The 19954-nt window shown below is 47.9% G+C and overlaps 1 protein-coding gene across 9 annotated transcripts in view; it reads right to left on the reverse strand.

Annotated features, from left to right (window-relative positions):
• NAV2 (neuron navigator 2) overlaps nt 1-19954 on the reverse strand; it is a 286033-nt gene that overhangs the window by 184351 nt on the left and 81728 nt on the right. For 8 of the 9 annotated variants that reach the window (XM_040327916.1, XM_040327913.1, XM_040327912.1 and 5 more), the window contains exons 2-3: nt 7061-7178; nt 3639-3691 (exon numbers count right to left, since the gene is read on the reverse strand). In XM_040327916.1, the coding sequence (XP_040183850.1) occupies nt 3639-3691; nt 7061-7178 (171 nt within the window). Of the gene's footprint in view, nt 1-3638; nt 3692-7060; nt 7179-13459; nt 13562-19954 lie in introns of those variants that run through there. The other variant, XM_040327917.1, reaches the window with a different exon arrangement.

Below are 19954 nucleotides of genomic sequence, written 5' to 3' on the forward strand. Positions count from 1 at the left end.
CAGCTGTCGCTTTGTATCCAAAGACAGTAAACTAGTGTTATAAATGGAGCCCAGCGATGGCGCCCCACATCGTTCTCTCCTGACAGGTGCACACCCCAACATTCAATGTCCCTTATTTGCTCCCTTTTGGCCCGTTTAATATACCTTTGGAAGCATTTTTCTTGGATAAATGCAAATTAAACCTGTTAATCCTGCCAGAAATCCTTCTGCCCTCCAAGTAAGTGCTTATGTGGGCTTGATCCCTAGCCGCACTGTGGCCCAGATTCTCGTAGGAGGTACGCCGTCGTATCTCTGAGTCGCGCCGTCGTATCTATGCGCCTAAATCTTAGAATCAGTTACGCATAGATTTGTATTAGATCCGACCGGCGTAAGTCTCCTACGCCGTCGGATCTTAACTGCATATTTACGCTGGCCACTAGGGGCGTGTACGCTGATTTACGCCTAGAAATATGTAAATCAGCTAGATACGCAAATTCACTAATGTATGCCCGGCCGACGCAGTACAGATACGCCGTTTACGTTAGGCTTTTCCCGGCGTAAAGTTACCCCTGCTATATGAGGCGTAGATGCGGTGTACCAATCTTAAGTATGGACGTCGTTCCTGCGTCAAATTTTTTAAATTTTACGTCGTTTGCGTAAGTCGTTCGCGAATAGGGCTGGGCGTCATTTACGTTCACGTCGAAAGCATTGGCTTCTTGCGGGTTCATTTGGAGCATGCGCACTGGGATACTTTCGCGGACGGCGCATGCGCCGTTCGTTAAAAGCGTCATTTACGCGGGGTCACATAAAATTAACATAACACACGCCCACATCTACCACATTTGAATTAGGCGGGCTTACGCCGGCCTATTTACGCTACGCCGCTGCAACTTTCGTTTGAGAATACGGCACTTGCCTGTCAAAGTTGCGGAGGCGTAACGTAAATAGGATACGTTACGCCCGCACAAAGATACGCCATTCTACGTGAATCCGGGCCTGTGTGTGTCAGTAAACCTCCCCCTTTCCAAATCACTGGATTTGATTGACAATAGAAGGAGCCAATGGTTCCCGCTGCTCTCACTAAGTCCAGTAAGAAGAAAGAGAGCGCAGTGCCGCTGCTCTTGGGCACAGCGCTGGATCAAGATTGGCCTCAGGGAAGTAATTTAGGGGGGGGGGGCAGGGAAGTGCTGTATTTAAAGGTTTCTTTTTTCTTACCTTTAGGGTCGGTTCGCACTGCTGCGGTGCAAATTTTCATTGCGAATTCTTTATGTGTTCTTGCAATTCTACTGCAAATATCAAAAAGTTCCACTCAAAAGTGGAACTTTCACTTATACGTGTACCCCCCCCCCCCCTCCAGTGCCACATTTGGCACCTTACATGGAGAGGGTGGGGGGACGGGTACCTGTTTTTGATAGGTAGACTTTCAGCACTTTGGGAAACTGTGCCACAGCGCCGTCCCTCTGAAGTTTGCCCCCCCCCCCTTCTTATTCCTCCGCTGCAGGGCCAATTAGGGGTTAAAGATTAGAGGTAGGGGTTAGGGATGGAGTTAAGGGTTAGGGTTTCCCATTGAAGAATAAGGTTAGGACTCAGGAATTGGAACAGGGACCTCCCCCAGAGGTCAAAGGTCAGAACGCGGGTTCCCAGAGGTCAAAGGTAACAGGGCGTGGCTGACCCACCCCCACCAAAGTGCACCACCTGCCCCAACTAAGTCAGGGAACGAACAAGTCAGGGAATGCGTCTTGCACATGTGCAGTAGGGAACTGGCTGTGAAGCCGAAAATCAGCTGGGGTGTCGACATTGCGGGATCTCTGGACAGGTAAGTGTCCCAATATTAAAAGTTAGCAGTTGCAGTATTTGTAGCTGCTGACTTTTCACTTTTTTCGTGGGGCGCAAAACCTCTTTAACCACTTGCCGACCGCTCCATAGCGCTTTACTGCTACAGGGCAGCCGCGCTGCGCAGGATCACTTATATACACACACACACACGTGATCCTGCACTACTGGGTTTCCAGGCGCGAGGGCGCGCTCCTGCTGTGATTTTACACAGTGTGAGCTGATCAGCGGGTCCCGCGGACTCGCTGTCGTCCGGCACCCACTAATCATTCTGTACACAGACAGAGCAGCAGTCCGTCTACGTAAACTAGGCAGATTGTCGTTCTGTCAGCATGGATGCAGAGAATGCATTAAAAATGTATATTTTTTTTAATGATTTTTTTTAAAGAAATATACTTACCTAGGTGGATGCTGTCCCCCCACCAGCTTTAACATTAAGAACCAAGGGCCAGATTCACAGCAGTAATACGCCGGCGTATCTACTGATACGCCGGCGTATTTTCAAATTTGCCGCGTCGTATCTTGATTTGGAATCCTCAAACCAAGATACGACGGCTTTTGGCATAGATCCGACAGGTGTACGGCTTCGGATCGTAGGTGTAATTTTCCGGCGGCCACTGGGTGGAGTTCGCGTAGTTTTCCAGCGTCGGGTATGCAAATTAGCTGTTTACGGCGATCCACAAAGGTACGCGCGTTCGTCGCATTCTCTTACGTCGGTTTTTCGCGTCGTAAAGCTAAGAGTGCTATTTAGATGGTGTAAAATTACACCATCCATGTTAAATTATGGCCGTCGTTCCCGCGTCGAAATTTTAAATTTTTTTTTTTTTTTTTTGCGTAAGACGTCCGGGAATATGAAAGTACGTTACGCACGTCGCCGTTCAAAAAAAAAAAACGGGGCACCGTAATTTCGCGCAAAGCACAGTGGGAAATTTCCAAACGGAGCATGCGCAGAACGTTCGGCGCGGGAACACGCCTAATTTAAATGGTACACGCCCCATTTGAATTAGGCGGGCTTGCGCCGGACAGATTTACGTTACGCCGCCGCAAGTTTACAGGCAAGTGCTTTGTGAATCAAGCACTTACGCCGAAAACTTGCGGCGGCGTAACGTAAATGGGATACGTTACGCCGCAGCGCAGGTACATGAATCTGGCCCCAAGTAATCAAACATCCCTGATCACTCAGTTCTTAATACTCCCTCTCAGTCACCACTGTCTGCACTGCCCCCCCCCCCCAGAGTTTACTGGAGTGTCTACACTTGTGTCTACATCATCGGCGCATGCGCACTGAAGAAACGGCTGGCTTGTGCCTTTTCGTTTCTTCAGCGGCCATGCTGTAACCGTGGGAGTGACATCATCGCGGCTCCGGCCAATCCCAGTGCTGGAGCCCACGAAGCCGAAAATAACTCCGGTAGAGACATGTCGTTGGTCTCAGCAGTGGGCGAGGACCGCTGCAACAGCGTCGATCTAAGGTAAGTTTTTTATAATGTGCTAGTATGTGATGCATTCTAGCTCATTATACTTTTGTCTTACAGGGCTTGTTTGTTTTTTTCCCTTTCTTACAACCACGTTAATTCAACTCAACCTACAGTAAGGCTGGCCATACGTTATACAATTTTCTGTACAATTTTCTTATGTAGTGTAAGTGCCGGCCTAATTGCACACAATTGAATGTTGTTTTGTTTTGACCTCCTGTTACATGGTTTTTAGTAAATCTAAAGTAAAATCCTATGGCCAGCCTAAGATAGCGAAAAAGCAATTTATGACCGAGCCGCAGCGATCCTCCAGAGCTGTCAATCAAAGCAGGAGAGATAAATGTGGTCACTCACCATTTGTGATCTTGTCTTGGGGCAGCCATTGATGTCTTCAACCTTCTCATTCGCTGTGAAGAGAAGAGGGGAGAAGATTGCACCGGTCAGGTATGTGGGATGAAGCATCCAACAAGCAGAGAACAAGTCAACATGTGAAACGCTGAAAGACATCCAAAGAGAGAGAGAGAGAGAGGTGGGGGATTTCACAAGAGCGGCCCACCCAAGACAGCTGAAGAGAGGTCATCTAGGGAGCCGAGAGACAACTGTTCACAGCTTTTATAATCTACAAAAAAATCGACCCAACGGGATCCACCGGGAACGGCCCGGGATCCTGAGCTGGCCCACCGGATAAGCTGCTTCTAGACAGATCATCCGGGGGACTCGCTACAGACAGACTAAAAAAACCATCACATTGGATAAAGCTAATAATACAGGAATATCCATAACAAGCGTATCATGGAAGAGTTCCTACACCTGAGACTACAGAGATATTCAACTAGTTCCTGTCTGGGTTCATTCTGACATTTTTCTCATACATTAGAAAACTCATTTGGAAACCCCCCCCCCCCCTCAAAATAAATAATAATAATAATAATAATAATATATACACACACATATAATATATATATTATAAATATTTGTCGGATTCAGATTTTTTGCTAGAAAACTATTTAGAACACCCCCCCCCCCCCTCCAAAATAAAAAAATATATAGTGAAATATAAAAAATTGCAACAACGACCATTTTATTCACCAAGGTCTCTGCTAAATTATATATATATATATATATATATATATATATATATATATATATATATATATATATATATATATATATATATATAAATAAAAAAAAATATATATATATATATATACATATTATATGTATAAATATTTTTATTTTATATATATATATATATATATATATAATTTAGCACATATAATATGTATATATATTTATTTATTTATTTATTTTTATATATATATATATATATATATATATATATATATATATATATATATATATATATATATATATATATATATAATTTAGCAGAGACCTTGGTGAATAAAATGGTCGTTGTTGCAATTTTTTATATTTCACTATATATATATATATATATTTCTAGCAAAAAAATCTGAATCCGACAAATATTTATAATATATATACATACATATATATATATATATATGTGTATATATATATATATATATATATATATATATATATATATATATATATATATATATATATATTTATTTATATTTATTAGACCTTGGCAAAGAAAATGGTTGTTGTTGCAATTTTTTATAGTTCACGATATATGAAATAAAATAATAATAAATAAATAAAAAAAAAGAAGCCATTTACAACCCCCCCCAAATTTTTATTTAATATATACATACATACACAAAATATATATATAGATAGATAGATATATATAAAATACAAATTTGGGGGGGTTGTAAAAAGTTTTTTTTTTATTTAGCAGAGACCTTGGCGAATACAATTTTAGCATTTTTTTATATTTCATATATCGTGAAATATAAAAAATTGCAACAACAACCATTTTCTTTGCCAAGGTCTCTGCTAAATAAATAAAATAAAAAAATTATATATATATATTTTGCAGAGACCTTGGGGAATAAAATCGTGTTTTTTTTTAATATTGCCTGATATTTGCACTGTGCACAGCAGTTTCTCAAACATAAATGGTCAGAAAAAAAAATACATTTTTTATTCACTATTTATTTAAAGTGATATTAAAGGCAATAACTAAAAAACAAAAATATCAAAAAAAACAAACAGGTAAATAATAACCTACTCTGTGCATCCGTTTTGCACAGAGCAATCCGAATCCCAATCCTCCTCATCTGGGGTCCTCTGCCGTCACTCATGGCCCCTCCCTCCTGTCCCCCAGAGCAAGCAGCTTGCAATAGGGGCACCCAAGCAGGCGCGCTCCTGAGCCAATGCTCTTGGTGTCCATTCACACATTGTCGTGGCTTGGCCCAGCCCCCTCTCTCTTCTCATTGGCTCCCGCTGCCGTCTCCCCCAATAAGGAGGGAGGGACCCAGCAGAGTCGAAGGCTCCCGTGCACAGTGCTGGGGAGATATCGGGCTCAGGTAAGTATTAGGCGGGGCTGGGGGGGGGGGGCTGCACAGAGAAGGTTTTTTTTTTACTTTATGCATAGAATCATACTTGGGTGGATGCAGCATTGGTTCGATGGCTCTAATGTACCTAATAAAGTGGCCGGTGAGTGTACAAAGATCCTGGACCCGTCAGCGGGTGATCTTTTACCAAAAACTGCAATATTTGGGTGCAGCAAACCTTTTCCAGTACCAATGCAAGATCGCCAACACGCCTATTCCCACAACGCACGTACCTGCGTCGCATTTCATAAGTGACCTGAAAAGACCTCAGCGAACTCTTCCTCCATGTTGCCCCCGGTGACGGAGAACGCAGCCCGTTCTCTTCTCTCAGCTCTCTATAGATGTAGAATTCTATACAATCGGTCGCTCTATCTTGTTGCTGACTACAGACATTCCTGCAAAGTTTTAACTTGTTCCTGGCCCCCCGTTTACACCCCCCCCCCCCCGTGTTTTCCCAGCAGAGCGGAGGACCGTCACCGATCAATGTGACGAGTGCCGGGATCATGGAATCACAGCGATCTACAACAAGATGGAAGATTCCTGGGGGCAAAAGATTGTCAGTGTGTGCTGGATGTGAGAATGTGATAAACTGTCGCCCCCGGGAAATCGTGTGATAGCCAGAACCGCGGGGAGAGCATGTGAACCTTTTCTGAATACAAATCTCACACTGGAAGACACCTGAGTATCCAGACCAGGGAATAGGTAAAAATTGGTGATCAGTGAGAAGAATGTCCCTTACATTGGTGATCAGTGGAAAGAATGTCCCTTACATTGGTGATCAGTGAGAAGAATGTCCCTTACATTGGTGATCAGTGAGAAGAATGTCCCTTACATTGGTGATCAGTGGGAAGAATGTTCCTTACATTGGTGATCAGTGAGAAGAATGTCCCTTACATTGGTGATCAGTGAGAAGAATGTCCCTTGAACCCGGGATGGAGATACATTTCATGTGTTATGTAATTTAAAGTCCCAAAACGCTACCAGCGTTCCCCTTTCTTCCTACATGTTCCTGTGTGGGGGGCACTACTGCATGATAATATCCCCCCAAAAAAGCAAAACAGAAATAAGTTGCAACGTGTGTGGCCAGATTTAGCCTCGGAGTGACCCTACAACGTCAGATCCGACGCACACAAGTCTGAACTCGTCCCGAGTTACTCCGTAAAAACTTCACCCAGGTGGTGGAAAGTCCTCGGCTGCCTTGAGAAGTCCGTCAGCCATTCGCATCTTCAATGTTCTTCAATGCACAAAAAATAAAATAAAAAATAATAATAAAATGAAAATGTGACTTACCGACGACCTGAATGATGTCGGCCAGCAGCACCCCGTCCGTCACATCCTGCTGGAGGTCTTTTATCAGACGCTTGTGGCCGGATTTGGCCAGGTAGTGGTTGGCCCAGTCTGTGTAAATCTAAAACAGAGTGGAGAACAGAGAGAGAGCTAAGTACAAGGAAAGTCGCCTTCCAGCCTCATTATTGAGAAAAAAAGAGCAGAAGAGAATTTAACAAAAGCGGAAGGCCCATTAACATTCAGGACGTGTTACAAATCTCCGATCGCTTCTCCAATCGCCGGCGCCTTCTTCTATGGAGCCGGGTGACATCACAGCTTAGCGCGAGGCAAAGGGAACGCCAGTGAATGGGCGAGGAGGAGAGGGGCTCAGCCGCACCAATATCAGCTCTATCCCGATGCCTCCTTCACTTTCAATGGATTATTTCGGGGGGATTAGCCGCCCCCCCCCCCCCCTCTCTCTGAAAAAGGCTAATGTGTTTGTTTTCAAACTCCCCAATCACCAGAACCGGCTGGTTATGTGACAAACAGACACAAGGACCCCCACAACCCCTCCCCCAGATTGCCACATTTAAGATTTAAAAATATATATATATATATATATATATATATATATATATATATATATATATATATATATATATATATATATATATATATATATATATATATATATTTATAAAATCTAAGGATATACAAGTTGTAATGATATCAATTTATAAAAGGTGGGAAATTCTATTATTATGCTGTATTTATATAGCTCTGACATAGTCTGTAGTGATGTACAAGGAAAACTGAGCTTACACTCTAATGTCCCCCCACAGTAACACACTATTATTATTTTTATTATTATTATTATTACTACCGTATATACTCGAGTATAAGCCGAGGCACCTAATTTTACCACAAAAAAACTGGGAAAACGTATGGACTCGAGTATAAGCCTAGGGTGTCCATCTGCATGCCTCACTGTGCCCATGCCTCACTGTGCCCATGCCTCACTGTGCCCATGCCTCACTGTGCCCATGCCTCACTGTGCCCATGCCTAGACTAATGTTTAACATGGGAGTCTATGGAAGGGGGCTCCCCAGCCGTAGGTCCTCCAGACAACAAACTTTGCGCACTTGTAGAGGAGGAATGGGGCTACATGTGTGCCAAGTTCCGGGTCCAGGGGACCTACGACTGGCCGGTACCGGGTCCCCAAATCACTGGAGAAATTACAGTTTAACATGGGAGTCTATGGAAGGGGTGCCCGGCTTTGAAAAATCGGAGCTCCCCAGCCGTAGGTCCCCCAGACAACAAACTTTGCACACTTGCAGACGAGCAATGGGGTTACATGTGTGCCAATTTCCGGGTCCAGCGGACCTTTGACCGGCAGCACCGGGGTCCCCAAAGTTCGGGAGATCAGGCGCAAAAAAGTGACTCGAGTATAAAGCCGAGGGGGCATTTTCAGCACACAAAAAAAATTGCTGAAAAATTTGGCTTATACTCGAGTATATACGGTATACATTTATATATCTCTGACATATACCGCAGCGCTGTACAGAGAACACTGAGCCAGTTACATCAGTCTCTGCACCAGAGGAGCTTACACTCTAATGAACCCCCACAGTCACACACTATTATTATACAGCTCTGACATATTCTGGTATAACTTTCACAATTCTGCAGAACTACTAATCAGACAATACACTGGAATGTGTTTTATTGTGGTGGGGGGGGGGGGGGGACAACACCTGCAAACATCTCCAGAAACAATAAAGGCGTTGGGGATTAGGAGGAAAGGATGGGAAGAGGGAAGACTCTCTTGTTATTTTCTTGCTGAGCAGACTGGAGAGATGTCAGAGATAAGAGGGAACACACACAGACATCTTATCATTTCCTCCATGTAAACACACTTACAAATATTTACACACTGCGCACAAGTACACAATGACAACAGAGTGATAACAAGTTTATGGCGGCCATATAAAAGGTCACTTTTCTCCCCGCCCAGCAAACATTGCCTGGAAATGAGATCCGAGGTGATTACAGCCAGCAAAGTCCACCCCCCCAAACTGGACCCCCCCCCCATAAAGTATAAAGCTTTGTGATTACAGCCAGCAAAGTCCACCCCCCCCCCCCAAAACTGGACCCCCCCCCCCCCATGAAGTATAAAGCTTTGTATGGAGCTCTTCAAACACATTGTAGGCAGTTTTATTACTGGGACACTTTGTACAGCAAGACAGCAGGAGATCCCAATATAATGTAATACTACTTACTAATACAATGTAATAATACTAAAAATGATACAATGTAATAATATAAAAAAATACAATAATACTAAAAATAATACAATGTATTCTACTAAAAATACTAAGTACTAATTTTAAATATAATACAATGTAATTCTATACTACAATGTAATAATACTAAAATGATACAATAATAATAATACAATGTAATAATACTAAAATGATACAATAATAATAATAATAATACAATGTAATAATATTAAAATAGAATGTAATTCTATTTTAAATAAAATAATACAATGTAATAATAATGCTAAAAACAATACATTTTAATTCAAAGCGGAGCTCCACCCTAAAGTGGAACTTCCGCTCATCGGAACCCTCCCCCCTCCGGTGTCAAATTTGACACCTTTAAAGGGGGGGGGGGGGGCAGATACCTGTCTAGGACAGGTATTTGCACCCACTTCCAGCCACACAGTCTGTGGGTAGACTGCGGGCATGATGTCAGAACCTGCCCCCCCCTCCCCCGGGTCCCAGAACACAGCGGGACCAGTGAGCATCAAGACTCGCACATGCGCCGTAGGGAACCGGGCAGTGAAGCCGCAATGCTTCACTTCCTGGTTCCCTCACCGAGGATGGCGGCGGGGGCAGTGACGAGCGATTGCTCCTCCTCTGCTGCCGACGTCGCTGGACTCCAGGGCGGGTAAGTGTCCTAATATTAAAAGTCAGCAGCTGCAGTATTTGTAGAGTCAGATCAGTGACTGTCCCTTTAGACGGAGGGACGCGGAGTCAGATCAGGGACTGTCCCTTTAGACGGAGGGACGCGGAGTCAGATCAGGGACTGTCCCTTTAGACGGAGGGACGCGGAGTCAGATCAGGGACTGTCCCTTTAGACGGAGGGACGTGGAGTCAGACGGGAGTCAGATGAGTGACTGTCCCTTTAGACGGAGGGACGCGGCTGGCAGGGATCCACGCCTCTCTCCAGTCTCTGGGAAAAAAAAAATTCTGGTATATTTTTGAAGTGTGATGTCATATGTGATGTTGGGTCCGGGGGGCAGGGAGGGGAGTGAACCGCACGAGGATCTGAGGGGTCATTATTTGTCACACTTGGCGTGCCAACTGTATGACCGGAGGGGGGGGGGGGTTCTATCCCTCGAGATGTGGAGGGACCACACATCCCAGAGTACATACAGAGCCTGCATAGGATTCCTGGAACGGGATCTGAGGCGCGCACTTACAGGACTAATCCCTTTACTTTACCTGCTTTGGAATGGTTTGTTATGTTGGTGGTTTTGTATTATTAGACAATACTATATAATGTATAAATGAGGGGGCACTCTGATGGGGACAATTGATGTAAAGGGGAACTCTGTTGGGGCCCTGATGTAAGGAGGAACTCTGATGGGGACCCCGATGTAAAGGAGCACTCTGTTGGGGACTCCGATGTAAAGGAGCACTCTGTTGGGGACCCCGATGTAAAGGAGCACTCTGTTGGGGACCCCGATGTAAGGGGGGAACTCTGATATGTTACAGTAATGATACTGTGTTGTGGTGTGTTGTGACACGTCAGCGACTTGTACATGAAATTAAAGGTCCACTTTATAAGATGTAAGAACCGCCAGGGGGGGTCCCATCATGTGCTCCCCCCCCCCCCCCAGGCTCAGAGCAGTCAGATGTGAGTGTGACAAGCTTTGCTGTACAGTGAATGACCCCCCCCCCCCCCAGTGTCTGGGTGTCATGTAACAAAGCATGAAAACACATTCCCCGGGCTCTGCTCATCAGTGAGTGGCGGCCGTGTGACTCAGGAGTTGATGACAATGATTCAGAGAGCTGTCAGAGCCCCCCCCCCCCTTGTCCTGTACAGGGGGGGGGCACACTGCCTGCAGCCTGCTCCTTCCATTGTCAGCTGACAGCCCCCCTTGTCACACAATCCACCCCCTTGTGGAAGAGGGAAAGGTCACGCAACAATGGAGCTTCCCAGAAATGGTGTCAGCGAGGATCCCGCTGACTCACGGTCATAGAGCGATATCTGAAAACTCGGGATTACAATGACAGCCGGGCTGTGCTGAGCGGTGACTACGCAGATTATTATTATTATTATTATACAGGATTTATATGGATTTTACAACATGAGGGCAACAATACAATTCAACACAAGAGGGTTAGGGGGGCCCCGCTCCTGAAATCGCCTAAAAAAGTAGACAGAGTAGGAGATAGCCGGGCAGTTTAGGGGGAAGGGAGTTCCAGAGGATGGGAGAGGCTCAGGAGAAGTCCTGGAGATGAGCAATGGAGGAGGAAGAGGCGACAAGGGACTACATATCACAGCATGCATGCCCCAGACAGGTAAATGGGGCCATGACAAGCCCGACGGGATGTTTACCGTACATTAACCACTTCCCGACCGACGCACGAACGTATACGTCGACAGAATGGCACGGCTGCGCAAATGGGCGTATATATATATACGTCCCCTTTAATTTGCGAGCCGCGTGGTGGGGAGGGGATGGGGGAAGAGGGAGAGGAGGAAGAAGGGGATGGGGGGGAAGAGGGAGGGGATGGGGGGGCAGAGGGGGAGGATTGGGGGGAGGAGGAGGGGGGGATGGGGGGAAGAGGGAGGGGAGAAGAGGGGGAGGATTGGGGGGGAGGAGGAGGGAGGGGATGGGGGGGGGAAGAGAAGGGAGGGGGTAGGGGGATAAGGGAGGGGATGGGGGGCAGAGGGGGAGGGGATGGGGGGGCAGAGGGGGAGGGGATGGGGGGAGGATTGGGGGGGGAGGGGGAGGAGGAGGGAGGATTGGAGGGAGGGGATGGGGGGAAGAGGGGATGGGGGGGAAGAGGGAGGGGATGGGGGGAGAGGAGGAGGGAGGGGATGGGGGGGAGAGGGAAGAGGGGGGGATTGGGGGGAGGAGGGAGGGGATGGGGGGGAAGAGGGGGAGGATTGGGGGGAGGAGGAGATGTGGGGGAGAAGAGGGGGGATGAGGGGGAGGATTGGGGGAGGAGGAGATGTGGGGGAGAAGAGGGGGGATGAGGGGGAGGATTGGGGGAGGAGGAGATGTGGGGGAGAAGAGGGGGGATGAGGGGGAGGATTGGGGGAGGAGGAGGGAGGGGATGGGGGGGAAGAGGGATGGGGGGGGAGGAGGGAGGGGATGGGGAAGAGGGAGGGGATGGGGGAAGAGGGGGAGGATTGGGGGGAGAAGAGGGGGAGGGGATGGGGGATGAGGGGGAGGATTGGGGGAGGAGGAGGGAGGGGATGGGGGGGAAGGAGGAGGGAGGGGATTGGGGGGGAGGAGGGAAGGGATGGGGGGAGGATTGGGGGGGAAGAGGGAGGGGATGGGGGAGGAGGATTGGGGGAAGGAGGAGGGAGGGGATGGGGGGGAAGAGGGAAGAGGGGGGAAGGAGGAGGGAGGGGATTGGGGGGAGAGAGGGATGGGGGGAGGAGGGAGGGGATGGGGGGGAAGAGGGGGAGGATTGGGGGGAGGAGGAGGGAGGGGATGTGGGGGGAGAAGAGGGGGAGGGGATGGGGGATGAGGGGGAGGATGAGGAGAGAGGGGATGGGGGGGAAGAGGGATGGGGGGGAAGAGGGATGGGGGGGAAGAGGGATGGGGGGGAGGAGGAGGGAGGGGATGGGGGAAGAGGGGGGGATTGGGGGGGTGACTGTTCTAGGCTGTTTATAAACAAAAATATCACAACTGATTCATGTTTACTTAACAACAGAAATAAAAAACGAACAACAAATGTATCTAAAATTCCAACACCAGAAGAGAAATATTCTACAGTAAAACCTCGGATTGCGAGTATAACTCGTTCCAGAAACATGCTTGTAATCCAAAGCACTTGTATATCAAAGCATTTTTTTTACAGGGTATAAAAGAGAAGAGAGGCGCCTCTAAGTGTAGCAATAAGTTGCTAAATGTTGTACCTTCATTAAATGTAACCATATTGCTACACTTAGAGGCTCCTCTCTTCTTTTTTATACTCAGCTGTGACATGACGCTGCTCTTATATCAAGACATCGCTTGTATACCAAGGCAAAATGTATTAAAACATTTTTCTCGTCTTGCAAAACGCTCTCAAACCAAGGTTTTACTGTAGATAAAAAGTACAGAAACAACATGCAGCCCCTCTGCCGCCCCCCAGACACCCCCCTATGAGACACACAACATGCAGATCTTACTTTCTTATACTGATTGAAGGAAATTTTACTCCCATTGCGTTCCGGCACCCAGAATCTCAGGCTTGCGGGCATTGCACACAGGCAGGGGCCAGAGAGATGAGAGAGGAGTGCTGTGGGGGCCCCGCTCTGTAGGACGGGGGTTATGTGTTCAGGATACTCAGGGGGGTAATTTTAGCCTTGGAGCCATCAGATGTCATTACAGGGCAGGTTCTCTCCCCGATTGGATCCTCCCTTCTGGATCCTCTGCCAACTTCACACATCCTTGGCGGCACTTCACACACTTCCAATATTATTATCCCTTCCTGTCCCACCTCAACATTTAAAGGGGTAGAGACATACAAAAAATTAAAAATAAAGTATCTAAACCCAAGATGAAAACTATAAGAATGCCAGTCCTTAGATGTGGCGAGTGCAATCTTTTTTTTTTTCCACCTGGTGATCCTGCCACTAACACACTTCTTGTCCTAGGATGACAACCAGTGTTGCCAACCTACCAGATTGAAATTTACTGACACAACACCCAAAATTTACTGGCGCAGCCAAGTTTTTACTGACATTTCCAAAAATTACAACATTTCAGTTTTAAAGCAGAGGTCCCGCGAAAAAAAAAAAATTAAAAGCCAGCAGCTACAAATACCAGCAGCTGCTGACTCCTAATAAATGGACACTTACCTGTCCAGGGTGCCCGCGATGTTGGCAGCAGAAGACGAGCGATCGCTCGTCTCTCGGCTGCCCCCGCCGCCATCTTCGGTAAGGGAACCAGGAAGTGAAAAAGCCTTGTGGCTTCACTGCCCGGTTCCCTACTGCGCAAGTAGCGCGGCGCATTCCCAGTGGTCCCCACTGTGTTTCCCAGAAGGCAGCGCAGACCCCTCCATTCAGCACAGATGGACCCCCCATTCCGCAAAGACCCCCCCCCACCTTCCGCACAGACCTCTCCATTCAGCACAGATTGACTCCCTTTAAGCACAGACCCCTCCATTCAGCACAGATGGACCCCCCCTTCAGCACATACCCCCTTCAGTACAGAACCCCCTTCAGCACAGATGGACCCCCTATTCAGCACAAACCCCTTCTTCAGCACAGAAGGACCCCCCTCCCCATTTCCATTCAGTACCTCAGATCTGACATCAGCGCGGCACAGGCAGAGCAGGTTCCCTCCCCCTGTGTACACATAAACACTGAAGGGGGGAGGCGGCTTCACTCTGCTCGCTGTGCCTGTGTGACATCCGGCCCGGGACCACTCTGACAGCTCAAACACCTTCTCGATTTTCCAGGGGGGGGGGGGGTCAATTGCCCCCCCTTGCCCTATGGAGCGGCCGCTCCACTTTGCTCCCTTGCACCCCGACATCACATGACACTCTCAGGCACCACCTCCACCAGTCTTGTCCCCTGCCGGTGTTCTGTCGAGAAGTGCCCCCCCATCAAATATTGCCCACACATGCGCAGGACGGAGCCACACTCCAGCTGAGTTGCCGATGGTGATGCACATGGCGGTAATGTGCAGGAAAACAAACCATGTAATAGTAACGCATCAATCTGAATGGGCCCTAAAAATCTGACCCTGTGGCCCTCAGTGCTGCTCTCCAACATCTCTCATATTTTAGCTACAGACAGCCTGATTTGCCTCGTTTGCTGGCGTTTAAAAGACGACGACCAACCAGCAATAATTCCGCAAATGAAAAACGCATGCTCGCCATTTCTTATGGCCTCTACAGGAAGGACTGTACTGAGGTTGCCGGTAGTTTGTTGAGAAACAAACAAGTAAATAAACAAGACAGAAGGTGGCAGTATTTCCGCGTCAGACGGTTGACCTGGTGCAGATCGACATCACGCATGTGTGTGTGTGTGTGTGTGTGTATGAACCGGCAGCAACGCATGAAGACAAAGTGCCCGGCTTTCTTGACAGCAATTAAGCGATTCCATTTGGAGACCTGTTACACGTAACGTAATAAGCCTCGGATTCGCCATCTGTTGAACAGATGCTCGGCTTATTACAGTCCGGCGTCTGCGATCGTTCAGAAATCTGATTTGCGCAGTATGAATCTTCAAGGTGAAAATGTGATATAAAAAGAAGGAGGAGGAGAACCTGAACGCAATGTGCTCTTCCAAACCACAGCTGAAGTTCAATCTGCTTCACCCCTCCCTCCTGCCGGCGCTCTTCACCCCTCCCTCTTGCCGGCGCTCTTCACCCCTCCCTCCTGCCGGCACTCTTCACCCCTCCCTCCTGCCCGCGCTCATCACCCCACCCTCCTGCCCGCGCTCTTCACCCCTCCCTCCTGCCCGCGCTCTTCGCCCCTCCCTCCTGCCGGCACTCTTCACCCCTCCCTCCTGCCCGCGCTCATCACCCCACCCTCCTGCCCGCGCTCTTCGCCCCTCCCTCCTGCCCGCGCTCTTCACCCCTCCCTCCTGCCGGCACTCTTCACCCCTCCCTCCTGCCCGCGCTCATCACCCCACCCTCCTGCCCGCGCTCTTCGCCCCTCCCTCCTGCCCGCACTCTTCACCCCTCCCTCCTGCCGGCACTCTTCACCCCTCCCTCCTGCCGGCACTCTTCACCCCTCCCTCCTGCCGGCACTCTTCACCCCTCCCTCCTCACCCCTCCCTCCTGCCGGCACTCTTCACCCCTCCCTCTTGCCGGCGCTCTTCACCCCTCCCTCCTGCCCCCAGAGCAAGGAGCTTGCTATGGGGGGTATCCAAGCAGGCTTGCTCCCGAGCCGCTGCTCTGCATGTCCATTCACACACAGAGCCATGTCTCGGCTCCCCACCCCTCTCTTGCCTCATTGGCTCACTGGCTATGATAGAGAGCAGCTGGAGCCAATCGCTGCCCCTGCTGTCCCAGCCAATAAGGAGGGAGAGTCCCTGGAGAGTCGAGGCTCTCGTGCATGTCGCTGGATCACAATGGCTCTCAGGTAAGTATTAAGGGGGGGGGGGGCTGAGGAATGCATTAAAGTAAAAAACCTTGAGCCTTTAGATCCATTTTAAAACTAATGAGGCCACCATATCTTAAAACGAATGAACTGCAATAAAAAAATCTTTTCTATATAGGCGGCGGAGTGTGTGTGTGTGGGGGGGGGGGGTGTAATTCAGATTTTGTTTTTATTCTGAAATCGCCCCTGTTTAAATCCAATCTGGGGACAAAACCGGGGACAGACTTGGTCCGGGGACAGAGTCCTCAATCCGGGGACTGTCCCCGGAAACCGGGGATGTCTGGTCACCCTACCTTAGGGGTGAATTAGAGCGGAGACTGCGAGCCAGGCCTTCTCATCCAACATCAGTGCCTGACCTCACAAATGCGCTTCTGGAAGAATGGTGGTCAAACATTCGAGATCTGTATTTTTTTGTATGATTCTCTGATGGTGTGCACAGCCTTTACCCCTTTTACCTGGTGAGAACAAACAAACTGTCTTGTTATCTTATCCGGCACACAGAGGAGGTCACATACCTCCCCCCCCCTCGTACAGGGAAGATGCAGTAAGGTGAATTCCTGTATAAACATCCTAAGAGGCCACTCTGGAAGCCCTCAGAATTAATCCTGGAAATGGAGTGTTTGAACATTTATTAGAGGTAGAGGCCGGAGAGGAGCCCCCATAGTAGTCAACATGAGAAGTCTTTAGCAACGTTTGACTGATCAAAGGAAGATTATATCAAAGGCCAGCGCCTGACACTAAAGATTCGACTCGAGACAAGCAGGACCCGGGAAGAACCCAACAAGAAGAAAAGATCCGGAGTAACACTTTCCCTGCCGGCAAGAAGTACATTGTGTCTTCCTTCAGTGCTTGATGGGTCCCAAATCTTAGGGTGCAGGGCCGATCCTAGGCAGGGTGCTTTGCACCCAGGCGCCTGCAGAGGTGGGGCGCCAAAGTGCCAGAGTTCTCCTCTCCCTCCTTGTTTGTGTCCATCCAGAACTGAAAGTGTGAAAGCACTCGGGCTCTCACACTGGGATTGCAGATGAGGCTTTTTTTTAGGTGCTATTTTTAACGCTAAAGCGCCTGAAAATCCCCTCCATGTAAAATGGGTCTAATGAACCATCTCCTGTACTGTGTCTGCAGTCTCTGATCGTCTCCTGTACCAAGTCTGCAGTCTCTGACCATCTCCTGTATTATGTCTGCAGTCTCTGATCATCTCTTGTACCATGTCTGCAGTCTCTGACCGTCTCCTGTACTATGTCTGCAGTCTCTGACCATCTCCTGTACAATGTCTGCAGTCTCTGACCATCTCCTGTACTATGTCTGCAGTCTCTGATCATCTCCTGTACCATGTCTGCCGTCTCTGACCGTCTCCTGTATTATGTCTGCAGTCTCTGACCGTCTCCTGTACTATGTCTGCAGTCTCTGACCGTCTCCTGTACTGTGTCTGCAGTCTCTGACCATCTCCTGTATTTTGTCTGCAGTCTCTGACCATTTCCTGTATTATATCTGCAGTCTCTGACCATCTCCTGTACCATGTGTGCAGTCTCTGACCGTCTCCTGTACTATGTCTGCAGTCTCTGATCATCTCCTGTACTGTGTCTGCAGTCTCTGACCATCTCCTGTATTTTGTTCTGCAGTCTCTGACCATCTCCTGTATTATGTCTGCAGTCTCTGACCATTTCCTGTATTATGTCTGCAGTCTCTGACCATCTCCTGTATTATGTCTGCAGTCTCTGATCATCTCTTGTACCATGTCTGCAGTCTCTGACCATCTCCTGTATCATGTCCGCAGTCTCTGACCATCTCCTGTACTATGTCTGCAGTCTCTGACCATCTCTTGTACCATGTCTGCAGTCTCTGACCGTCTACTGTATCATGTCTGTAGTATGTCTGGGGGTCTTTCTAACAGAAGCCCTCCAGGTCCCAATAAAGTACTCTGCTTCTTTTCCTGTATTTTGTTTATTGTTAAGAGATCATGTAAGGATCCCAGATTAATGAAGACTTTGTGGGGGAGCAGGAGTTGGTAAAATAACCATGCCCATGTGGGGTTGGCAGAAATATTTCTGCACCCAGGCGCCTGTGACCCTAGGATCGGCCCTGTTGAGGAGCATCAGCATGAACCCTAAGATTTAGAAGGGCTTTTTTGCGGGGGGAATGCGGGGGAACGCAGTTCCGGCACCTCCAGAACTGAAATGTATGTAATGACAAGGGTGATGGAGGAGCTACTGATTCTAGCTGCTGGGAAATCAGTTGCTGGAGGGGATCTATTTTTGCGGGGGGAAGGGTGGACTGTTGTTGCTGGGGAGGTTTTCTGTTTGCTGGTGGGGAATCTATTGTTCCTGCGGTTGGTCATTAATTGCTGGAAATAATCTACCGTTGAGGGAGGGGGTCTTTGCTTTTGCCTGCTGGAGGGTCTATTGTTGCTGGAGGAGATCTATTTTTGTATGAGGGTGTATATTTGCTGGGGAGGTCTATTGTTGCAGGTGGTCAATTGTTGCTGGGAGGGTTCTACGAGGAAATACAGTAATATCTTCTGGACTTGTAATTCCAATATCGTCCACTAGATGCCACTCTTAACAAAGGACTGCTGATGGGCAATGTTCTATGGCAGGGGGTCTCCAAACCTTTCAAACAAAGGGCCAGTTTATTGTCCTTCAGAATTTAGGAGGGCCGGATTGTGGCCAGTGGGCCCAGAAAATGTCCCGGGCCCAGCATCAATGAGAATAAATGTGGCCTCAGGGTTGGTGGTCAGTGGGAGGAGGAGTAGTGCCCCTATCAGGAGGAATGGTATCCCATTCATTGGTATCAGTGGATGAAAAAGTGCCCCCTTGTTGGTGTCAGCGGGAGGAATAGTGCCTCATATCAGTGTAAGGAATAGTGCCCCAAGGGCCGGATAAAGGCTAGCAATGGGCCACATCTGGCCCTCGGGCCACAGTTTGGAGACCCCTGTTCTATGGTAATGTACATTTCCTGTCATGTTACTGAAAACTGTCTTCACTTCCTATCGCAACTCTTTCATCTTTTCCACTGGACAGTCCACATGGGGTCAGCTAAGCCTGCACCACATGTTTCCTGGGTCCTGATCCTCCTAAGGCAGCATCGCTGGTACGATAAAGACAGTTTACTTATATGCCTAGTAGACATTTGTTTGTGTTCATATAATTCTTATCTGTTCATCGATCTGTTTATCTCTAGTTTCACCATTACTCATACGCATCTTATATGGCCACCACCTGTTCATCGTAATAAAGATCCAAAGTTACAGACAGTCTGGTTATTTAGGATGCAAGGTTTAACCACTTAAGACCCAGACCTTTAAGCAGCTAAAGGACCCGGCCAGTTTTTGCGATTCGGCACTGCGTCGCTTTAACTGACAATTGGTGTCCTTAACCAAACAAAATTGGCGTCCTTTTTTTCCCACAAATAGAGCTTTCTTTTGGTGGTATTTGTTCACCTCTGCGGTTTTTATTTTTTGCGCTATAAACAAAAATAGAGCGACAATTTTGAAAAAAATTCAATATTTTTTACTTTTTGCTATAATAAATATCCACCAAAAAGATATAAAAAAAGCATTTTTTTCCTCAGTTTA

Source organism: Rana temporaria, chromosome 11 (genome assembly GCF_905171775.1).
Source record: "Rana temporaria chromosome 11, aRanTem1.1, whole genome shotgun sequence".
In the NCBI taxonomy this organism is placed as follows: Eukaryota; Metazoa; Chordata; class Amphibia; order Anura; family Ranidae; genus Rana; species Rana temporaria.